The sequence below is a fragment of the Nyctereutes procyonoides genome, unplaced genomic scaffold, assembly GCF_905146905.1.
Source record: "Nyctereutes procyonoides isolate TBG_1078 unplaced genomic scaffold, NYPRO_anot_genome, whole genome shotgun sequence".
NCBI lineage: Eukaryota > Metazoa > Chordata > Mammalia > Carnivora > Canidae > Nyctereutes > Nyctereutes procyonoides.
Window position 1 is genome coordinate 41,612,922 of NW_026575140.1, and position 22,686 is coordinate 41,635,607.

The window sequence follows — 22,686 nt, forward strand, 5'->3', positions numbered from 1 at the left end:
GGCAGAAGTTGAGGAAGAGAAGCGCCATCACCAGCATCTTTGCCTACCTGTCCTCTCTTCTCACTCAAGAGATTAAACCAGCCATTTACAAAAGGAGTATAAACTTTGTAAAGCATTCATGAAATTATGCACTATTGCACATTGTTTTTATTGTAAATGAATGGAAAATACAGTATGAAATACATATGCTGCCAAAAGATCTAGAGTCAAATTAGGTCTATAATTTAATATTCTCCTTCTAATAGGGAATTTTTTATTGTTACTGAGGTTGTGTCACTAAATTTCTCACTCTTAACTAGGAGGCCATTAGATTAATAAATTCCACGTGGTCAGAAAGAACAACTGTGTGCATGGTACATTATGCCAGCTGCCGGACTGGGCATCTCACACATTGTTCATTTAATTCCTATTAGAAAGCAGTTAGTTCACGCACTTTTTGCATGAGGAATGAGCCTCCGTTTCACCCACCTTTTAATTTCTTTCTTGGGAACTTAAATCCACATCCTCACCACTCCAAAACCTGCTTTATTATTGTTATTATTGCTGAGTCAGAACAGAACCCTCCACAGGCTTACCTAGAGCCTGTTTCCTTTTGTTTAATATCAAGGATTGGCAAACTTTTTCTGTAAGGAGCCAGATAGTAAATATTTAAGGCTTGTGGAGCATATGGTCTCTGTTGCAGCTACTCAACTCCGCTGTCGTAGGGTGCTAACAGCCGTAGACTGGAAGTAAATGGATTAGCAGGGCTGTGTTCCAATACAACTTCATTTATGGACATTGAAATTTGAATTTCATGTCATTTTCACATTTTTGAAATGTTATTTTTCTTTCCTTTTTTTTTTCTTAACCTTTTGAAAATGTGAAAAATCATTCTTAGCCTGCGTGCGGACCCTTGCTTATACAGATGTTTAATGAGCTTGGTGGATCTTGGGTTGGCAACCTGTGCGTTAGCTGCAGCTGACCAGCAGGTGGGGTCGTTTATAATCAGCCCTTAGCTAGATTCTATCCCAGTGTAAGAATCAGTACTCATGATGATCAAACTTTGTTGTCAAAAAAGATTACATTCTCTGGAGGCTATTATTTCTGCAAGAATCTCTTGAAACTAATACTTTGAATATTTTGATTTTTCAATTAGTTTCAGTCATCTGGAAAATGCACATATGTAGAAGTTACGCTAGATAAAGGGGTTGTGTTAAACATCTTTTCCTAGCCAGTAATTTTTTTCTCTCAGTTTATAGAGAAACCCAATCTAAAGCAAATAAATAAATAAATAAATAAATAAATAAATAAATAAATAAATAAATAAATAAATAAATAACAATGATTTAGGGGCATCAACCAAGCTTAGTTGGTTGAATTTCAGCTCAGGTCTTGATCTTAGGGTCATGGTTCAAGCCCCGTATTGGGCTCCACACCTAGGGTGGACACACTTAAGAAAAAAAAATAAAACAATGATTTTTTTAAAAAATATTTTATTTATTTACTCATGAGAGACGCAGAGACACAGGCAGAGAGAGAAGCAGCCTCCCCACAGGGAGCCCGTTGCAGGACTTGATCCCATGACCTGAGATCATGCCCTGAGCCAAAGGCAGAGGCTCAACCACTGAGCCACCCAGGCATCCCTAAAACAATGATTCTAAAAAGTAAACCGTGGGACACCTGGCTGGCTCAGTCGTACAGCATGAGATTCTTGGTCTCCAGCTCATAAGTTCCAGCCCTACATCGAAGGTAGAAATTACATTAAAAGATTTAAAAATTAAATCTTTAAAAAAATGTAAAAAGTAAGCCTTTATAAAATAGCAGTAACTCTTTTAACAAGTTTTACAGTTATGGACCTAGCAATTAGTTCTTGAATGTTGTATTTATGACACTTTTTTTTTTTTACTATGTATATTTTTTGGGATCACTGTTAGGTAATTCTTATTTTCAGCCATATCATACTTTATTGATTAAATCCTTTATATATCTTAATTCATTATATGCTCTCATTGAAAGTATTTGAGCACTAATTCTTCTTAGTATCTTATAACTATAACTCAGATTCTCCTCTTATACCACTCTTCATTTGCATTATGACATATGCATATATGTACTTACTCATTTAATCATCTTACATCTTTCTGTACAAGTTTTCAGGGTATATTTTAAGATTTTAAAAAGTTCAATTGTAGTTAAAAATAGATGATTGAGTAAGGGGATAGCTATTCCCTTAATCTCAAAAGTGGGGCTCCTGAGAGGCTCAGTTGGTTAAGCATCTGCCTTTTACTCAGGTCATGATCCCAGGGTCCCGGGATTGAGCCTCTGCTCAGTGAGGAGTCTATTTCTCCCTTTCCTCTGCCCCATTCCCCTTCTTGTGCTCACTCTCTCTTTCTCTCTCTCTTAAATAAATTAATTAATTAAATATTTTTTAAAAAATCTCAAAACTGTCAGGTTTTATCTTTTCCTGAATGGGCATTAATGACTAAGCTTTTTCCTTCATGGTGCCTAGCAGGAAAAGAATGAAGTGATGAACACATGCAAACCATGCACTCCCCAGCTAATGGAGTATGCGTGCTGGGCTTCTTCTTCTACTTGCCAGTCATTCTGTGTTTAATCCTTCTCCAGGTGGTTTCCAGGCTCCTCTGTCAGTGGACCCTGCCACGTGTCCCATTGTTCCTGGCCAGGAAATGATTATAGAAATATCCAAAGGACGTTCAGGTCTTGGTCTCAGCATTGTGGGAGGAAGGGACACACCTTTGGTAAGTTCCTAGAAGTGAAGTATATCCACTGTCACAGAGTTAGTTGTTGAACCTTTATCATTTCTCTGGCTTCTTCATGGCATGGAAAAAGACACAATCATAGATATGTGGGCATGTTCTGGCCAGCTTTCAAGTTTTTCTCAGTGTTTAATTCTCACCAGGATTTTCTCTAAATTGAGTATTTTTTATAAATGCTTATTAGACCAACAACATTATAGCAGCATTTAGAAATATTATTACAGAATTTAGGGGCACCCAGGTGACTCAGTCAGTTAAGCATCTGTCTCTTAATTTCACCTCAGGTCATGATCTCCGGTTCATGAGATTGAGCCCCAAGTCAGGCTCCACACTCAGCAGGGAGTCTGCTTGAGATTCTCTCTCTCCCTCTGCCCCTCCCCCCAGCTCACTTGCACATGTGCTCTCTCTTTCAAAATTTACTAAATTATAAAATAAACATTAAAAAAAAAGAAATATAACAGGTTTTAGGCCAGTGTCTGGTATATACTAATTGTAAAATAAGTATGAACTGTTATTATCATCATTATTATTTAGTAGAATGCTAGATAAAAATATACATCAGTTATTCCAGCACAATAATTTCGGTTTTGCTTGGAAATGGATCTTTGATTATATATATATATATATATATATATTTTATTTTTTTTTTTTTTTTTTTTTTAGAGACGGGGAGGAGGGACAGAGGCAGAGAGAATCTTAAGCAGACTCCATACCCCCACAGAGCTCCATTTCACAACCCTGAGATCATGACCTTAGCTGAGATCAAGAGTCAGATGCTTAACCAATTGAGCCACTCAGGGTCCCTATTCAGTATATTTTGATGTCACTACACAGCACCATTTTTTGGTAAAACTTTCCAGGTTTCAGTTTATAAAGATGTGATTAATCAATGCATACATATTCGAATAGGTAATACATACACATTATACTCGTTAAATTGACGCCAAAGGATATAAAGTAGAAAGCAAATCTCCCTCCAACCCTTTCACCCTAGCCCTGCCCTCCAAACCCAACCCAGGTCTCTCCCTAGAGACAAAGCTGCTTATTAATGGATATGTTTTTACATGAATATTTTGGTATTTCTTTTACCCATTTTAGTTAGTAAAGAATGAATTATATGTGCCAGACTTACAGATAAAACAAGTATAATAGGATTAGTAAAAATCGTTTTGGTTATAATAATTCCATATTAGCACTGCTGGGAAGTGGGGAGGCCCCATTATATTTTCCAGTAGTAACTGTTAGGCCCCTGAAGCCCTGGGCAACTCAGCACAACCCTCATCTTCCAGCCTTCTGCACGCTCCCTGTCACCACCCTGCTCCCTCCCGCTGTCCCACCCAAACTAGGCAGGCAGCACCACACCCTGCTAGTGAACAACCCAAACAGGAATGTGCTTAGAGGTGGGGGTTTATTTATTAAAGGATTTTTATCTTCATCCCCCTGATTCAAGTATGGCTATAACTTTTCTCCCGAGGTAAGGATAATTTATTTCCTGAATTATTCTCCCTTGGCCTGTGCAGGAGAGCCTGCTGTGTGAGGCATCTTGCATTCACGAGGACATTTTTTCATCAGCTGGGATGGGACTGGGAAGTTAACCTGGAGTTAACCAGCTCCACAGCCAGTTTTAGCTCCCACCCTTTCATGGGCTGTGATTTAAATACGATTTAAAAATAGAGCTTAGACCAAACCACTTGAAGGGAAACTTCTTTTTTTTTTTTTAGATTTTATGTATCTATTCATGAGAGTCACAGGCAGAGGGCAGAGCAGGCTCCTCTCAGGAAGCCTGATGTGGGACTCAATCCCAGAATCCTGGGATCATGCCCTGAGCCGAAGGCAGAGGCTCAACCACTGAGCCACCCAAGCGTCCTGGAAGGGGAACTTCTAAAGAAAACTTTGCCCAACATATTACATGTATCTGTTATACCAAGGTCTTTGGGGTAGTATGTATGCAGAAACTGTTGGTCGACCCTGAATGTTGACTGTTTCTCCCTCCTTCCAGGGCCTGTTTTCTCATTTTTCCAAAGAGATATCTCTGAATATTAAATAAACTGAATTTGTATAAATCTATACTTGAAATAAACCAGGGAAATTACATTTTAAGGAAATTCTGTAGCAAATTCTTTCATGAAGAGATAACCCTCTTATTTTTTGTAAATCTAAGTCTATACTGCTTAAAATTGGGCAGAACTAGATTCCCCATAGGAAATAGGGAATTTTTTTTCCAATAGGAAATCTCATAGCGTGTTTTGCCTAGCCAAGTGAGTTAGCTGATTTTTTTTCCTTGTTATTAATATGATTTTGCTTTATGTGGGTGGGGTGGATAACCTGAGTAAGATGTACCTGTGTTGCTCTTCAGTCTTTACTGTTGCATATATTTGTGCTACTGGCTACCAGCTTGGGAGCTTCCACATGATGCTCCACATCACCTACAGCTTCCTAAATGTGCGGCTGTTTACTAAATACTATATTCTGCTTCTCTTGCCACCACAAGGCAGCACACCCCCCCCCCAAATTCTTTAACAGCATTCTGAGGTTCATAATATATAGTTCTGCCTTTTGAGACTGTAAATCCCATTGTCCTTGGAAGGATAAGTACCACTTAAAAATGAGAAATGGGACACAGCTTTTATTTCTTAACCTCAGGTACCTCATCAAAAGCTGTAAGTTAGACTCCTGAGTTATATATAGCCATGTCGTTTTTTTGATGAAGCTGAACAGCAGGGTTGGGGGAGATGCTTTAACAAATAAAACCATTGTTTGCTACAGAGATCTTGTTTTTCCTTCCAAATTTTAACATGGCATATGCAGCCTAAATGACACTCTAGGTGACATTATCCAGTTAGGTCATGGGACGGCACCCAGCCACCAGGAAGTTAGCAAATAAAGATGAGAGTATCTGAGAGGAAATTATGGACAGTGTTGAGCCATTGTTGAAAGTACCTTTGCACTTTGCACATTTAATTGTGTGATGCATCCTTCCTTTAGCTCTGATGTGGGGAAAGAGCACATCCTGAGTGCTGGTGACCCTTCTTAAGCATCTGCGCCAACTCTCCCAATTAGGGTTTCTGGGCCCTCTTTGTTGTGTATCCAATAGATACTTTTGCCACGTTTGAAGGAATAAAACCTCTGGGACTTGGTCTTGACACCACATCATTGCTATCTGCTATAAATAATTGCTCCAGAGACAAGGCAGATGGTTTCTGAGATCAGAGAGGGAGATCTCACTTAGCATCCCAATATGTTTGCAGCCAGTCATCTAAATAAGCCTTTCAAAATAAACCAAGATAATGGTGAGGATGAGTCTCTCCAGAAGGTTTACGGGCACACCTGGACCCAATCCTCAAAGACAAACTTCTGCCTCTGTTGTTTTAATCTTATGATGTGCTCTCAGGTCTGTTTTTGGTGAATGTGGTTCATCTGTGATAGCCTGCATATGTTTGCTTCAAGACTGCCCTTTCGGGGCAGCCCGGGTGGCTCAGTGGTTTAGCACCGCCTTCCCCCCACCCCCACCCCTGGTGTGATCCTGGAGACCTGAGATTGGTCCTGTGTAGGGCTCCCTGCGTGGAGCCTGCTTCTCCCTCTGCCTGTGTCTCTGCTGTGCGCGCTCTCCTCTCTCCTCTCTCTCTGTGTCTCTCATAAATAAAAAAGACTGCCCTTTCCTTAGTGCTGAGGACATAAAGTTGAGTGAAATAACCCTCTCCTTACACATTCAGTCAAGTTTATTCTACTACCTTCAGTGTTTATGGTCTAAGATAAGGGACTGGCCAATGAAAGTTCCTATTAAGGACTATGAAAATAAAGATTTTCTCTGTTAAGTAGAAAAGTGTATAATTAGGGGTATCTGGGTGGTTTAGTCAGTTAACCATCCAGCTCTTGATCTCAGCTCAGGTACTGATCTCAGGGTTGTGAGTTCAACATCAAGAAAGAGAGGGAGACAGAAAGGAAGAAAGAAAGAAGTGGAACTACAGTGTACACACTTTCTAGATTTAATTAATATGGATAAATTTTTATATATTTCTTGTAAGCCAGTATCTTAATCTGTTCAGGCTGCTATAACAAAATACCACAGACTGGTGGTTTACAAACATTAGAAATTTATTTCTCATAGTCTGATGCCTGGAAGTCCGAGATCAGGGTGCTATCATGGTCAGATGAAGGCCTTCTTCTAGGTTGTAGACTTCTCATATCCCCACATAGTAGAAGGAACCTCTGTGAGGCCTCTTTCATAAGGACACTAATTTCACTCATGAAGACTCTGCTCTCATGCCAATCACCTCCAAAAAGTCCCACCTCCTAATACCATCCCATTGGCATTGGAGTTTCTACATATAAGTTTAGAGGGGCACACAGCAAGGAAATCCGATAAGGCATAAAATAGGTAATATATTTATTCCTATTTTTTATTTCCTTCCAACCAGCCATCCACCCATCATCTTATCTCTCCCCACCACCACCATTCTTTCTGGTCTTAGGGTGCTAGTTTGCATGAAATCTTGCAACTCGGCAGACGTGGCATATTCTGACCAATGAAAGACCAAGAACTCTTACCTCTTGTGATGTTCACCACATATTTCTGAAGCCTCTCCCTGAATCCTTCAATTCCCCCTTCTCTGAAATGTTTGTTGTATCATTTATCAAAAGTCTTATCTCTATTGTCCTCAGAAGGGGTAAAACATAGTTCTCCAGTGTCATTTTATTGTACTTATTTTGTTATCAGCCTTGGGAATTCTAGAGAAGAGAAAGAAAAACTTGAACAAATCTTTTATTTCAGAATATTGGCAGACTTGGACTGTTTTTGGTATTGAACAAGTAATGTGGAGAAAGAGCCATTCTGAACTCTGGCCATGCTGGCCTCTTTCAGTTCTTTCAAGGCATTTGCACCTGCTGTTAGATCTGTCTGAAGCACTCCCCTGATCAGTTTTAACTGTAGCTAGAGTATCCTGTTTATTTCTGGGCGTGTTTATGTGGTCAACAAGGACGTTGTTGAAACCACATCATTGTGAGGAAGAATTGAATAGAGTTAGGAAAGAGAAGATCAGAAGGGACAATGACAACTCTCTGCAAACATATGTAAGATTATCTTTTTGTGGATGATGGATACGAACAGGTTCTTCCAAGGAGCTCAGTGAAAAACAGATTTCACATTTTCATAAGGAAGAACTTTCTAAAACATCAGCTGAGCAAAGGTGGAATGAAGTACATAGTGAGTGCCAAATCTCAAGAAATATTTTGACAAATGCAGGCAGCCACTCTTTGCAAGGATATTATTATTGAGCTTTATTTTTTAATCAGGCAGGAACATTTACATCAATAAGTCTTTTTTCTCAAGGTTATGACAGTCTGAGGAAACTCATTTTCTCTCTTTGCATTCCCATCTCACAAGTTTCTCAAAGCTTCAAAGTCTTGAGTTTTTTTAACTAGAAAATAAGGCTTAATTATTGTTTGGTTTTGTTTTATGGAAGCTAGTCATTGTTATCATTTTTAGACAGGTTAAGTTTATGAATATAAGCCCTAGTTGTTATATTTGTATTGTTTCTCTGAGGTGGAGATAACTTGTCTCTTTGCAAGAGGAAAACAATTAGCCTAGGGCATCTATTTTGTCTTTATATTCTTGGTACCATCCCGTTGTAAATGAGGTCAGCGGATGCCCAGGACAGATTGTAAAATTTAGATACTGTTAGTATTTAAAAGGCCTGGGAATGTCAGATTTGGAATCTTACTTCTCTCCATTTTTTTTCACCACCTGATTTAGTACCGATTTAATTCAGTCTCATTAAACAGAAGTTCTATAGATAGGAGAGGTATACTAGCAAGAAGCATCGAGGTAGAAGGGCTGTCACATTTCGCTACTATGTGGTAAAGTCATCCATTTAGAAATTGAAGTGAAAAATATGTCTTTTAGCTCTTAACCATGTGTTCAGGTCTGCAGTGACCTCGCTTAACTCTGATTTACCATGATGCTTGCTGTTGTTTAGCAGTTACTGCTTTTGACCATTTAAATGTAGAACTGTAGCAATTTAAACCACTAGGTATTTTTTTTAAAGTAAGCAGAATAGAAAACTATTTTACATTTGATTAAGTGTTTTATTTTGCTGTTCCCCTTCAAATGAACTTTGCACGGTCTGTTTCATGAGGAGTGTGGTTTGCTTTGGCGTGTAATCCCCCAAAGCCAGGCTCCTTTTATCATTATTGCTTAAGTCATATATTTTTACACAAAACATCTTATTACCTTAGTTTTATTTTAAAATCAAAGCAGAGTTTGCAAAAAGTCTATGAATCACAGTGAAAGAATGTTAACGAATAGTACCTCTGAATTTCCAGATTTGGGCATTTCTGATCTTAAAGAATATGACTGTAAGCAAAAATATTATGCAAGCTGAGTAAAGTTTAGATAAATAAGGACCAGATGGAACTATAGGGACTTAGAAAATATAATGCAAATATTATCCCATTTCCTTGAAATAAATCTATTTCAGTATGAAAAATTATATTCATATTGATGAGTATCAACCTTTTGCTAAATCAGTCTTGGCGAGGGAACTCCATTTTAAGTAAATATAAAACAGTTTCTTTTCTGAGGTTGAGAAGGGAAAGCTTTTCAGAGCCTTAAAATGTGAAACTTTTTATATATTCATTGCAATTCTTATATTAGCTGTTTTATTGCTGTGATTTTCATTCCATATTTTAGTTACCTATAATATGTAAGAGTTTGCAATCCCCAAGCTTGCGTTTTAGGATAGCTGATTTAGTCCATTGCTTTAAAACAAACACACACACACACACAGATTGCTGTTACTGCTTCCTGTGTATCTGATCATTTGATCCATCCTTTTAGTCAAAAGAACCACTAGTGTTGCTGATTTAACACTCATTTATGTTGTTTTAGTTAATTACCCAAGAATATTTCAGTATTTCAATATAGTAGGTACTGAACATTGTGATCTATTTTCTTTCTCTTTTTTTTTTTTTAATTTTTTTTTTTATTTATTTATGATAGTCACACACACAGAGAGAGAGAGAGGCAGAGACATAGGCAGAGGGAGAAACAGGCTCCATGCACCGGGAGCCCGACATGGGACTCGATCCCAGGTCTCCAGGATCACGACCTGGGCCAAAGGCAGTCGCCAAACCGCTGCGCCACCCAGGGATCCCTATTTTCTTTCTCTTGAAGGTTTGGTAGGTGTGAATCTTCATACCCTAACCAAAGCATATTAGAATAAATGAATAAATTGAGATTAGGATATAGAGACTTGCCCTTTGTTCCTTTTGCAGTGAAGTTTTATGGGGATTAATTGAAGACTGTGTTTTGAGATTCTTAGAAAAGCTATATAGTGAACCCTAATTTTTTAGCAAGAGTGTCCAGTTTTCAAAAAGTATGATTCCAAATATAAGTTATTTTTGACTCTTGTTGACTTCCCTTGGATAGCTTATATGACTTCTTCAGGTTTTCTGAACAGAAACAATTATATATTCAACCTATGAAGTTGGCAAGCAGAACTATATCAGCTTGACAGATGTTGTACTTCTTCTAAAGTAATAATCTTTTATCATATCCATGGCAGGAAAGCATTATATTGAATGTACACTTGACTCTGAGATTCATCCAAATTATAAAATTAAAATAAAATGAGAAAAATCATCTTAGAATAAATAAAATATGGTACTTATTGGCTACATTCTGCCTTAAGTCGTGCATGTTCTTATGAGATATTGAAAGTAATCTCTTTAACATGTTGCTTCTCATGAATTCGTGAGGGTATGCCAAATACCTTTTGCATCAAAGCAGGAGGTTTAAGGTGGAGCAGATTAGCATTTTTGCTTTTTACCTTTGTAATGGGTTACAAAAAATATAGATCTACGGAACACATGGAATGTAATCATAGTAACACATGCTACAGCGAAAAACATGCATTCCATCTTCATCCCTGGGTTAATCAACCTACTGCCCCACTGTAGCAGGGGAAACAGAGACCTGCCTTTGTTGATAAGAGTCCTGCCATCCCTATTATACATAGCTTGTGTTTGCATTTCTGCCTTTATCACTTTCACATGAGGCTTCCCAGCTGTGTTGTAGACAAGTATCACCAGGGAGAAGCAACAGTAGGAAGTATAGTCCGTTCTTGTTATTCACAGTAATCGTGTTCGTGTTCTATAAAGTCATAGCAAACATTGAATAGTGAATACTAAACCATTACTTCTGGGGTAAATGCAGAGATGGATTCCTCTAGTCACAACTTTTTTTTTTTTAAGGTTTTATTTATCTATCTATCTACCCATCTATCTATCCTGCTTGTGCTGCTGCGGCAGACAGAGGGAGAGGGAGAAGCAAGCTCCTGGCTGAACAGAAAGTCTGATGGGGGGCTTGATTCCAGGACCCCAGGATCATGACCTGAGCCAAAGGCAGACACTTCACAGACCTAGCCACCGAGGCACCCCACGGTCACAACATTTTTTTAATAGTCATAAATACATAATCTTGTTTTATGTGTGTTACTTTTTAAAAATAGGTTATTTTAATATCTATTGTTGATTCATTAACATTGAACTCATGACAGCAACATGGTAACTCATAAATGCACAACAGTTAACTAACACGTACTTTTTCCATATGGCACATCATAGCCTTCTCCTGCTTAGAAACATAAGACAAGCACTTCAGTCTTGTGCTTGGGGGATATTTTAAACAGCAAAAGCATAAACAAAAAGCACAAAATATAAAACATGTGGCACTAAAAAGGCCACAAAAAAGGTGTTTGTTCACAGCATGAGAGATGAAACAGGAAGGCAAAATGTCACCCTGTTGTACTTCACCTGGGAATAAGTGAATCAGGCAACTCAAATTTTTCACCACTTTGCCCATGTCCACAAATGACTGTTAATGCCCTAGGAACCTTGATTTGGGGGGAGTGGGTGAATTTGCAAATATGGAACCCACAAACAGTGAATACTGACTATATTTAATGAAAATTAAAAATGTCAAAATACCAGGACTCTGCAGGACTTTGCAATCTGGCTTAGATCTTGTTGGGATTCAAATGGTCCCTTGGCCTTAGCCCTGAGTGGTCCATGACTTTAGAAAGAATAACCTAGGGACATCTGGGTGGCTCAGCGGTTGAGTGCCTGCCTTTGGCCCAGGGGATCGAGTCCCGTATCAGGCTTCCTGCAGGGAGCCTGCTTCTCTCTCTGTCTCTTGTGAATAAATAAAATCTTTAAAAAAAAAAAAAAAAGAAAAAAGAAAAGAAAAAAAAAGAGAAGAAGAGAAAAGAAAAGAAAAAAGAAAGAATAACCTAAAGGGGTGCCTGGGTGGCTCAGTCAGTTAAGCATCCGTTTGGACTCTTGATTTTACCTCAAGTCATGATTTCAGGGTTGTGAGATCGAGCCCTACATTGGGCTCTGTGCTGGACATGGAGGCTCTTAAGATTCTCTCTCTCCCTCTCCCTCTGCCCTGCCCTTCTCTGTCTCCCTCTGAAGAAGAAAGCAAGAGAGAAAGAGAAAAGAAGAACCTGAAATATCGGGCAACCCGGGTAGCTCAGCAGTTTAGCGCTGCCTTCAGCGCAGGGCCTGATCCTAGAGCCCCGGGATCAAGTCCCACGTTGGGCTCCCTGCATGGAGCCTGCTTCTCCCTCTACCTGTGTCTCTGCCTCTCTCCCTCCTCTCTCTCTCTCTCTGTGTCTTTCATGAATAAATAAATTAAACGTTTAAAAAAAAAAAAGAACCTGAAATATCCCTTAGCATAATCTTTCTTAAAAATTAGCAGTTGGGAAAAAAAAATTAGCAGTCGGGGGGTCCTCTGGCTGGCTCAGTTGGTAGAGCATATGACTCTTGATCACAGTAAATTCAAGTCCCACATTTGGTGTAGAGATTATTTAAAATCTAGGGAATCTAAAATAAATAAATAAATAAATACATACATACATACATACATAAATACATAAATAAATAAATAATAAATAAATAAATAAATAAATAAATAAATAAATAAATAAATAAATAAAATTTAAAAATAAAATAAAATCTAGGGACTCCTGGGTGGCTCAGTGGTTGAGCATCTGCCTTTGGCTCAGGTCGGGATCCAGGGGTACTGGGATCGGGTCCCACATCAGACTCCCTGGAGGGACGCTGCTTCTCCCTCTGCCTTTGTCTCTGCCTCTCTCTGTGTCTCTCATGAATAAGTAAAATAAAATCTAGGAAAAAAGGAAGGAGGAAAAAGTAAAGAAAGAAGAAAAGAAAAACAGCAATCATTTGTATTCTTGGCTCACCATAATTATAGGAAAAATAGAAATTAAAAAACGGACCAAGACTAGTGTCATTCATCCTTAGAGACATGACTTTCAACCACTCTGACACACATTCCTTCCTTCATGCCCCATATAGACAGACCCCCTACAACCTTAGGTATGTATGAGTTGGAAGTCCTCATTAGCAATTATTCGACATCCACTTGGCCCACACCTTGCTTGACATTATATACATAATCTCACTTCATCCTCAAACCCTAAAAGGTAGGATTTATTCCATTTTACTGATATAGGAACACTGGTTCAGTGAGGTTAAATACCTTAATAGAAGTATCACACAGTTAGGATAAGTGGCAGAGCTAATCTCTGAACACAGGTTTATGTGGCCGTATCCGGGATTCTTCCCACTGTACATTGCTGTGTTCCATTGTTTACAGCCTGGAAAATTCCTCTGGCAGACTTGATAGAGTCTGTAGGAGGCTAAAATTGATCATAAATTTTGTGCAACTCTTTCCAGTTTCCTTGAATTCGAGCTGGCCAATTGACTTACTTTGACCAATAGTAGTGAAAGTGGCAGTGAATGACTTGCAAGCCTTAGCCTCCAGGCCTTATGGCTTAGCTCTTGTCCTCCTGAAAGACTGCCACGTTGCAGACCAACCTAGACAGGCCTCCTGGAAGATGACACACCCTTGGAAAGAAAGCACATGGCGGGAGAGGGGCCCAGCTGTCCCTCCTGAGGCCCCAGCCAACCTGACTACAAACTCCTATGAGCCCAACTGATACAGCGTAGAACAGAACTGCCCCCTGAACCCAGCCCAAAGTGCCAGCTCAAGGAATCATTGACAAATGGTTTGTTTTTGTTTTAAGCCACTAAATTTCGCAACAAAAGATAACTAATCCAGAGTTTGACCCAGCCCTTCCACTCTCCCCAACCCAGTATCCTTCTGATCTCTTTCAGCCTGTGAGTTGGGATGCTTCTGCTCTGCCATTTAGAAGGAGGTCTTATTATTCCTAGGCCAAGCAAAGCAGAGAGAGCCATTGTTAAGTATTTGCCTACAAAACAATGGCTCTCTCTGCTTTGCTTTGCACTCCATATGCATTCAGTTTTAGAGGTGGAATGACTTTAAAAACCATGTATTTCAACTCTGTGCTTTACTGATAAGTGTCATGAACAAAGTGGTTAATGTAGAACCACTTGCAAAACTGGCCATTCAGAGCTTATGAGAAAAATTAACTCCTCTCTTTCTCAATCCTGGGTCCTTCTTCCACAACATACCCCCCCACACACACTTTTTTTCCAAATCATATTCTAATTGAAATATAATAGGGAAGCTTGGTTTTTGGTTGGTCCACTTGTTTTTTCCAAAGAATTTGGCCACAAGGGGTTTGGGACAGAAAAGCATCATGTTTTAAAGACATTCATCACTTTACTTACATAAGTTTAGTCTGGAGCCTATCAACTTTGTTCAAAGTGAGATATTCTTTCGCAGTTTTAACCCACACTTTTCTTTTTAAACTCTCTAACTGCAGTAGACATCACAAATCAGTAACTTAATACATCTACATGTGTTTTTCGGCATAGAGGGGAAGGTCGTTTTGATTTGCACAGCACCAAGCCCTTTACTACCCTGCTATATTATCACCCCTCGCTGGTTTGGCCTTCCTGCTGAGAAAGTCGTCTACTGTATAGAAGACACGTCTGTATCATTTCTGAACAGCAACAGCCACAGAGGGGAACTCTATTAAAAGATGTTTAAAAGGAGCATTACTCCTCTAAGACTACAGATCTGAACCATGGTTTCTTCCAGATGGAAAACAATGCCCATTTTATACACAATCTTTTTAATGCTTCTTTGGTCCTCATGGGTCTTTCTTATTAGGAGGGATTTTTCCCATAAAGCAGGGAAATAAGACATAAAACTCTTTGGGGACCGCTGGTAATGTGTTTTCCCCCTAAATGTGAAATTTAATGTGAAATTTTTCTGTAGTTAAAGTGTCCCTTAGGATTTTTTTTTTTTCAGGAGAATGGGGACGGGGGCTTTTATGAGTATGGCAAAGATTGGGTTTAATTCTAGAGTGATCCAAATTAAGTAAAGCACTGCCTACAAGCAGTAAAATTAAGCTGTATATACATTGTCCTTTATAGTAATACCTAGGACATAATGCTTTATCAAAACTTGGTTCTGAAATGCTTGTTGAAACAATCCACTGGATATCTAGAAATGTAATCTATAAAATCTCATTCTGTGGAGAGAGTTCACCTAGGCAAGGGTGCTTATTGCTATTTGTCAGTCCACAGAAGACCCGTTACTCTTTCTAACACATGGCTTCTTTAAGGGTTCTGGGCCTGTGGTAACCACAATACAATTATTGCCTTTTGCTGAATGACTGGTATGTTGATGAGTTGCTTTATCTACTTGTTGGCAGCTTGAACAATAAAGAAAATGGTGGCAGATGGGCTGAAGTGTCTGATGACTTTGACCATAAGGGTCCATTACTGCGTGTTGTAAAATTCTTGACCAGCAATGCAGAGTTTAATTTTTTTTTAATTTTTTATTTGCTTAGGATAGTCACAGAGAGAGAGAGAGAGAGAGAGAGAGAGAGAGAGGCAGAGACACAGGCAGAGGGAGAAGCAGGCTCCATGCACCGGGAGCCCGATGTGGGATTCGGTCCCAGGTCTCCAGGATCGCGCCCTGGGCCAAAGGCAGGCGCCAAACCGCTGCGCCACCCAGGGATCCCAACAATGCAGAGTTTAAATCCCCCTGGAGGAGTTTGTGATTTTTGTGGGGCTCAGTGATAAAGTCCCACATCCTTGACTTTTGAAATTGTTCTTTGAGGGTGCCTGGTTGGCTCAGTCAGTCAATTAAGCATCTGACTCTTGATTTCAGCTCAGGTTGTGATCTCAGGGTGTGAGATTGAGCCCCTCGTTGAGCTTGGCATTCAGCACATAATCTGCTTGAGATTCTCGCTCTCCCTCTACCCTTCTGCCTCGCTCTGCCCTTCCTCCTCCTTCAAAAAATTGCTCTTTGAGCTAAAGCATCCTCTAGAAATTCACATGGATTTAATATCCATGTGTGACGGGCATTTTGATTGAATATCACTAATATTTTGCCATTAGAAGCTTGATTGGGATTTTTAAAAACAGAGAAGCTTGGTTGGATTAGGTTAAGATTATGACGTACCCTGCCAGCCTCCTCTCTCTGTGTCATTTTGATGCCTTTTTCAATCTCCAACCAATTTCTTGATAATCATTTAGCAAACATGTACTCATTGCCTACTCTGGGCTCAGCACTAGGATACAAGGAGGAATTGGAAGGTTGCACTGAGACTAGGGTGTCATACAGGACCTCAATCCATGAAGAAGCTCTTGTGATACTGTGATAAGTTCAATAATACTAAGAAATACAGCAGTAACCATGGGAAGGTTGATCAACCTTTCCAAGGGGAGAGAGAGAAACTTTGTAGAAGAGGTGGCACTTGCCTGGCTCAAGTACAAGTTCATGAAACAAAAGAGGTAGTAGATGAAAGAGACCATGACCTTCAAGCCTTTGGTGCCTTTGTACTTTCCAAATATAGATATATAGACCACCTCCATAAAAATACACAAGAAGCTTAATATTTTTCATTTCTAATTAGAGATATATGGTGACTGAAGGACGGTGTTACAGAGAATCTTTTCAGTGTATGCTATTTTGAGTCTAGTACCCTCTATGTATATTATTTCTATTAAAAAATACTTACTGTTTTAAGAATGGAGACATTAAGACAGTGGTACCTTAAATAATATGTTAAATTTACTAGCCAGCTACTTCTTCCTGTGTGTCTAGTTAAACCTGTTTCAGACAGAAACTGATGAGAGAGAAGTTTTTAAGCAGAAGACTTTTCCTAAGTATCTGAAATCCCACCTGACCCCCTCTGATTAGGAAAAACCTAGTATTTGAGAGATTCTCACTGATAAAATTCTTCCCTGGCATCAGAGTTGGCGAGTCACAAATGAGTCATTTAGAGTCATTTAGAGTAGTCATTTAGAGTAGTAGTCATTTAGAGAAAAATTGTTGGTCTTGTCTCAGGGAGTAAATAAACAGATCATCTTACTTAAATTTCTCTTGTCCAGTGAAAATCACAACTACCAAGAGGAGGGATGCCTGAATGGCTCAGCGGTTGAGCATCTGCCTTCAGCTCAGGGCATGATCCCGGGGTCTGGGATCGAGTCCTGCATCGGGCTCCCTGCACGGAGCCTTCTTCTCCCTCTGCCTGTGTCTCTGCCGCTCTCTGTGTCTCTCATGAATAAATAAATTAAATATTAAAAAAAAACTACCAAGAGGAAATTAGTTTCTGATTGTATGTCAGTCTTGGTCATCTATAAATGATTCTTAAGTCTGCCATTAATTAGGAGGAATTAATATGTTTTTGGACTGAACAACTTTTTATTTTAAACTCAATGCATCCCTTGTATATAATTTTCTTTTATAGCTGTTTCTGTAGGGAAAAAAATCATTCAGTGAATAATATGGATATGCAGAAAGAGGATGGAAAAAAATGAAAGGAAGGGAGGAAAGAGACAAGAATAACAAACAGAATTAAGAGAGAGACTCTGTGTTGAACCAGGGAGACTTGTGCTCTCTGTAGCACAAACCCCGAACCAGGTACCAGCACTAGCAAGTGAGGTCCATAGATCATCACCGCACCTCATTAAGCCAAAGGCTTCAATTTTCACTTCCACAGTTGTCTTTTTGTTCACTCTCTATAAAATGATCAGCTCATGCCCTTAAGGTTTTTGCTGTGGAGTTGAGGAGACAATAATTCAACAGAATTGATGCCATATGGAAAATCCCAAGTTAGCTTTTATACAAGTGCAAAATAAAATATTCAAAACAGATGAGATGCTTGCAGTAGTGGTAGGAACACAGGCTTTGGTGTTAAACAGTCCCAAGTTGGAATTTGATCTTTCCTACTTAGAAGCTGCAAAGATCTGGTCGAGGCTGAATGCTTCTGAGCCTCCATATCCCCAACTGTAAAGGAGACTAATAATACTGCACTTGCTTCCTTGTTATGAGGATTGAATGGCATGGATGGGAAGCGTGCAGCAGCTTTGGCACAGAGGTATTAAATAAATGAGATGTTCTCACTTCCTTAGTATGTGCTGGCATTGTACATAAAGCTTTATATGTAGATAATATTGTTAAAACCATATAAACATGAGGAAGCTAAGGTCTGGGGAGTCTTCCCAAGGCCCATGGCCAGAAGTAGCAGGGCCAGGATTTGGACTAAGAAATCTGACTCCAGAGACTTAGCTCATAATCATTTGTCTCCACAGCCTCTCTTCAGTGTAAGCCAGCAACCCACCCACAGGGAAATGATTAATACACTGCTTCTGGAATAGATGCGTTTTAGAAGAAGTCATTGGTACTGTTAGACAGAGTCACTGAGGTATTCTAGGGTGAAGGAATGTTATTTAAATATGCAGAGATAGGAGTGGGAGAGAAGGCATTCAGAACTGTGCCAACAAGCAGTTTTGCTGGAATAGCTCAAAATCATTAACATTTAAGAGGATATACAATGAAGAGATAAGAATATATGTATAATCAACTCCAAATTTTTTATTGAAAACTATAAAGGGCAGTCTTTCATTAAGGACCCATTATTTCATCTAATCACAATTGTTTCAAAACAGAAAGAAATAAAATTTTAATATTGCCCTATCAAATAGATGCCTAAAATATCTCAGTGCAGTATCTTTTTTTATTATTCTGTCCTGCTTCATGAACCATGTAAGTTTTGAAAAATAAATCCATTTTTCTTTTCAATTCACCAGCCCACATTTCTAATTTAGCTGTCGGCCCTCACCTCTTGCACCCCTAGTTAATGCAGCTGTCAGAGCCATAACTTCACAACACACTTTCAGCACACAGGGCACATGGTAAGAAATGTAACTTTTTTCTATTGGTAGGTCAGAGTATCTCATGTTTTCTTGTATTTTCACTGATAACTTTAAGAGATATTAACAGCAGTAGTCAAGGGAAGAAATAGGGAGTTTCTCACACAGACTCACAGACCAAAAACAGATCATCAGCCATAAGTTTGACATTTGAGAGACAGTATATTTCTTTAATGTATAAGAGTTCACTGAACACCCAGAAAGTATTGAAGAGTTTTGGATTCAGGCTACCTTTACGAAATAAAAACTCCATTGAGTCTTTTTCTTCCTTTTAAGCATAAACAAAGAGAAATTTACCATTTGACTCTTGTATTGTTGCAAGATTAAAGTTATTTATTCTAAGTTTAACTCTGTAAAAACTATGTATAGTAAGAGTTCAGTCTGATTCTCCTAGTCCAGTGAAGATGGGGCATTTGGCCTCCAGACATGGAAAGCCAGCATGACATGGAGTGTTACCAGGAGCTTGCATTAGTTTCTCCTTTGCACTTCTTTCATAAAAGTGGCCCTTGGCGTCATCTTGGCAGTGTTGTTGGGATCACCTGAAGCCACTGACCCAGCATGTTTCCACAAAACCATTTCCCTGAAACAGTTCAGAAAAACCAACTATTGGCAGTGTAGATGCTCCCTGGATCTGAAAATTTCATAAATCAGAGTTAAAACAAAGAATGGTCTAAAATCTGTTGGTGACACAGAATCCACAATGAAAACTGGATTAAGGAATTTTTCCTGTCTCCTGAGAGCTACCTCTCTAAATGAAAGTATTTAATATTATAAAGATATTTGGAATCCAGTTGGTTACCTGGTTGTAGAACCTCTTAATATTCTTGTGTATTGCTTTTCAGTGCCAGTCTGATAAACAAACAAACAAACAAACAAAAACCAATGACTTCTGGTTCAGTTTTCAGCTCCATAAAAATCCCCTACTTATGGAGTCCCTGGGTGGCTCATTTGGTTAAGAGTCAAGACTCTTGATTTCAACTCAGACAATGATCTCAGGATTGTGAGATCAAGCCCTGCTCAGACTCTGTGCTCAGCAGAGAGTCTGCTTGAGATTCTCTTTCCCTCTCCCTTTGCCCCTCTCACTCATGAGCTCTTTCTCTCTCTCTCTCTCTCTCTCTCTCTAAAATAAATAATCTTTAAAAAAAAACCTATTTGCTCAACATGAAGCAGAAGTTCTGTGATCATATTCAATTGAAATTTTTTAAAGATTTTATTTATTTATTCATGAGAGACAGAGAGAGAGAGAGGCAGAAACACAGGCAGAGGGAGAAGCAGGCTCCCCACAGGGAGTCCAATGCGGGACTCAATCCCAGACCCCAGGATCACGCCCTGAGCCAAAAGCAGATGCTCAACCGCTGAGCCACCCAGGCGTCCCAGCCACCCAGGCATCCCCCAATTGAATATTTTAAAAATAGTCTCACAAAAATACATATACATGTAAATACTTGGGTGTATAGATGTAAACTGTAAGGTTATTAATTTGAAAAGATAGGAATCTTTTAAATTCATTATCCATAAAAAAATAAAAATAAAAAATAAATTCATTATCCATGATACACTTTCCCCAGCCTGTTTACCTACCTTAGGTATTGTCCTGATTTTACAGCCCAGAATGCTACATTCAGGAGTTAATTTGCCCAAGATTATACAACAGCAGGTCAGAATTTGAACCCACAACTGTCTTATACTTAGGTTCATGAACACGCTTTCCCCTTCTCCATGCTTCATCCTCCAGGATCATTTCATTCCACTTCAGTTCTTTTCTTTCATTGCCCAAGTAATGAGGCCTGACGGACCTCCTGCATCAGGCCACACAGCTATGCCAAATCCTTGAATACTAATAAATACCTGAAACCATGTTTCAAAATATACCATAAAATGTAAATAAGAATGACACACAGTTCACCTCAAGTTCACACACAGCAGCAATGTACAGGCTAACAGTAAAACACATGGGGGAAGTTTAACTTGAAATATTAGGCAAAGCCAGTCCTAAAGGAATGAAATAATAAACCTAGGAAAAATTAATTATACGTCTGAATATATCATAACTGTGTAGTTTGTTTATCTTTAGGTCAAATAAAGTATGACATTATTAGTGTATAGCAAATTATGGGTTGCTGCCTATGGTTTGGTTGTTTGTGTAAGGAAGCATTTATGGTTGTTGAAAATTAATAAGAATTTGTTTTTTATAGGATGCTATAGTTATACATGAAGTCTATGAAGAAGGAGCAGCAGCCAGAGATGGAAGACTTTGGGCTGGCGACCAGATATTAGAGGTATAGGACTATGAATTTTATTTAATACCAGCAAATACAGGGGCGGCTGGGTGGCTCAGTTGCTTAAGTGTCAGACTTTTGGTTTTGGCTCAGGTCATGATCTCAGGGTTGTGAGGTCCAGCCCACGTTGGGCTCCCCACTGAGTATGAAGCCTGTTTCTGCTTACGATTCTTTCTCTGCCCCTCCCCGCTCTTGAAAAATTTTATAAATTTAAAGACCTAATATAAATAAATAAATCTATCTCTAGAAAAAAATACTAGCAAATACAATTCCTTTACTGATCTTGAGCCACAAAGTCCATTTACTCAACTGCCTTGTCACTCAACTATATCCTCACTTCTCTCTCATTTAGCAAATCTTGTATCTTAACTTTTTTCTTTTTTTTTTTTTTTAATTTTTATTTATTTATGATAGGCACACAGTGAGAGAGAGAGAGAGAGGCAGAGACACAGGCAGAGGGAGAAGCAGGCTCCATGCACCGGGAACCCGACGTGGGATTTGATCCCGGGTCTCCAGGATCGCGCCCTGGGCCAAAGGCAGGCGCTAAACTGCTGCGCCACCCAGGGATCCCACTTTTTTCTTTTTTTAATGTGCATTGAATAACTGTCATCAGAATCATGGCAGATTATCCATCTAAATCTGTGAAAACTTTAATTAAGGGAAAAGTATAACCTATATAGTTTTATATTCTTAATATCGAATGAGAGTGTATGGTATTGCAATTTGGGCTTTTTGCCTCTCCATTATACCTGTCTAAATTGTCTCCTAAAAACACAGACCTATAGACACATATGCATAAACATGCACACCTGATGATTTAAAGACTTTAACTGCAGTTTCAAGTATTGTCTTCTTACTCTCAATAAATCTTTAAGTACAGCAGAGGTCCGTGCCTTTCCTCTTTTGTTTTCTAGTTGATGAAAATGTAGAGTCTTCTTTTAGGTGGTACATGGTACTTATTAATAAGTTGAAATGTTTAGCCCACATCTTTTAAATGTACTCTCAATTAGCAAAGGCGTTAAGGCTTTTTAAAAAAATGCCAAGGCAGGCAGTGTTTGAACTAGGGAACGGATGAATGGCAGGTCAATACCAGGCATTCTGGTAGGTGGAACGAAAGAGCTTTTTGATGGTGTGAAACCTTTAGGCAACATTTATTTCTTTCATTGGATGAATTTAATTGAATAGTTAACATTTTATGGTGGGCATGTGCATTTTTGCTGTGCAACTTTAATATAGCACGTTATGAATGACATCATAGAATTTTATTTTCCCTTTGGTGGTTCCAGTCTGCCTCCCAAGATGAAACCACAGATATAATTAAGGGCAGAAAATATAGGCAAGAAGGAGTTAAAGGAGAGGCCAGGCTCATTGCAAATTAAATTCAGGGTTTCTCTGCAGACTTTTACTGTGCTTCATCATTGGATTAGGACATATTCCCAGTACATTCATTAAAACACAAGTGTATGAGGTTAGAA

At 38.9% G+C, this 22,686-nt stretch overlaps 1 protein-coding gene across 4 annotated transcripts in view; it reads left to right on the forward strand.

Annotated features, from left to right (window-relative positions):
* PATJ (PATJ crumbs cell polarity complex component) overlaps nucleotides 1–22,686 on the forward strand; it is a 354,647-nt gene that overhangs the window by 286,518 nt on the left and 45,443 nt on the right. For all 4 annotated transcript variants that reach the window (XM_055305729.1, XM_055305727.1, XM_055305728.1 and 1 more), the window contains 2 exons: nucleotides 2,605–2,738; nucleotides 21,128–21,211. In XM_055305729.1, coding sequence (XP_055161704.1) covers nucleotides 2,605–2,738; nucleotides 21,128–21,211 — 218 coding nt within the window. The remainder of the gene's footprint in view (nucleotides 1–2,604; nucleotides 2,739–21,127; nucleotides 21,212–22,686) is intronic.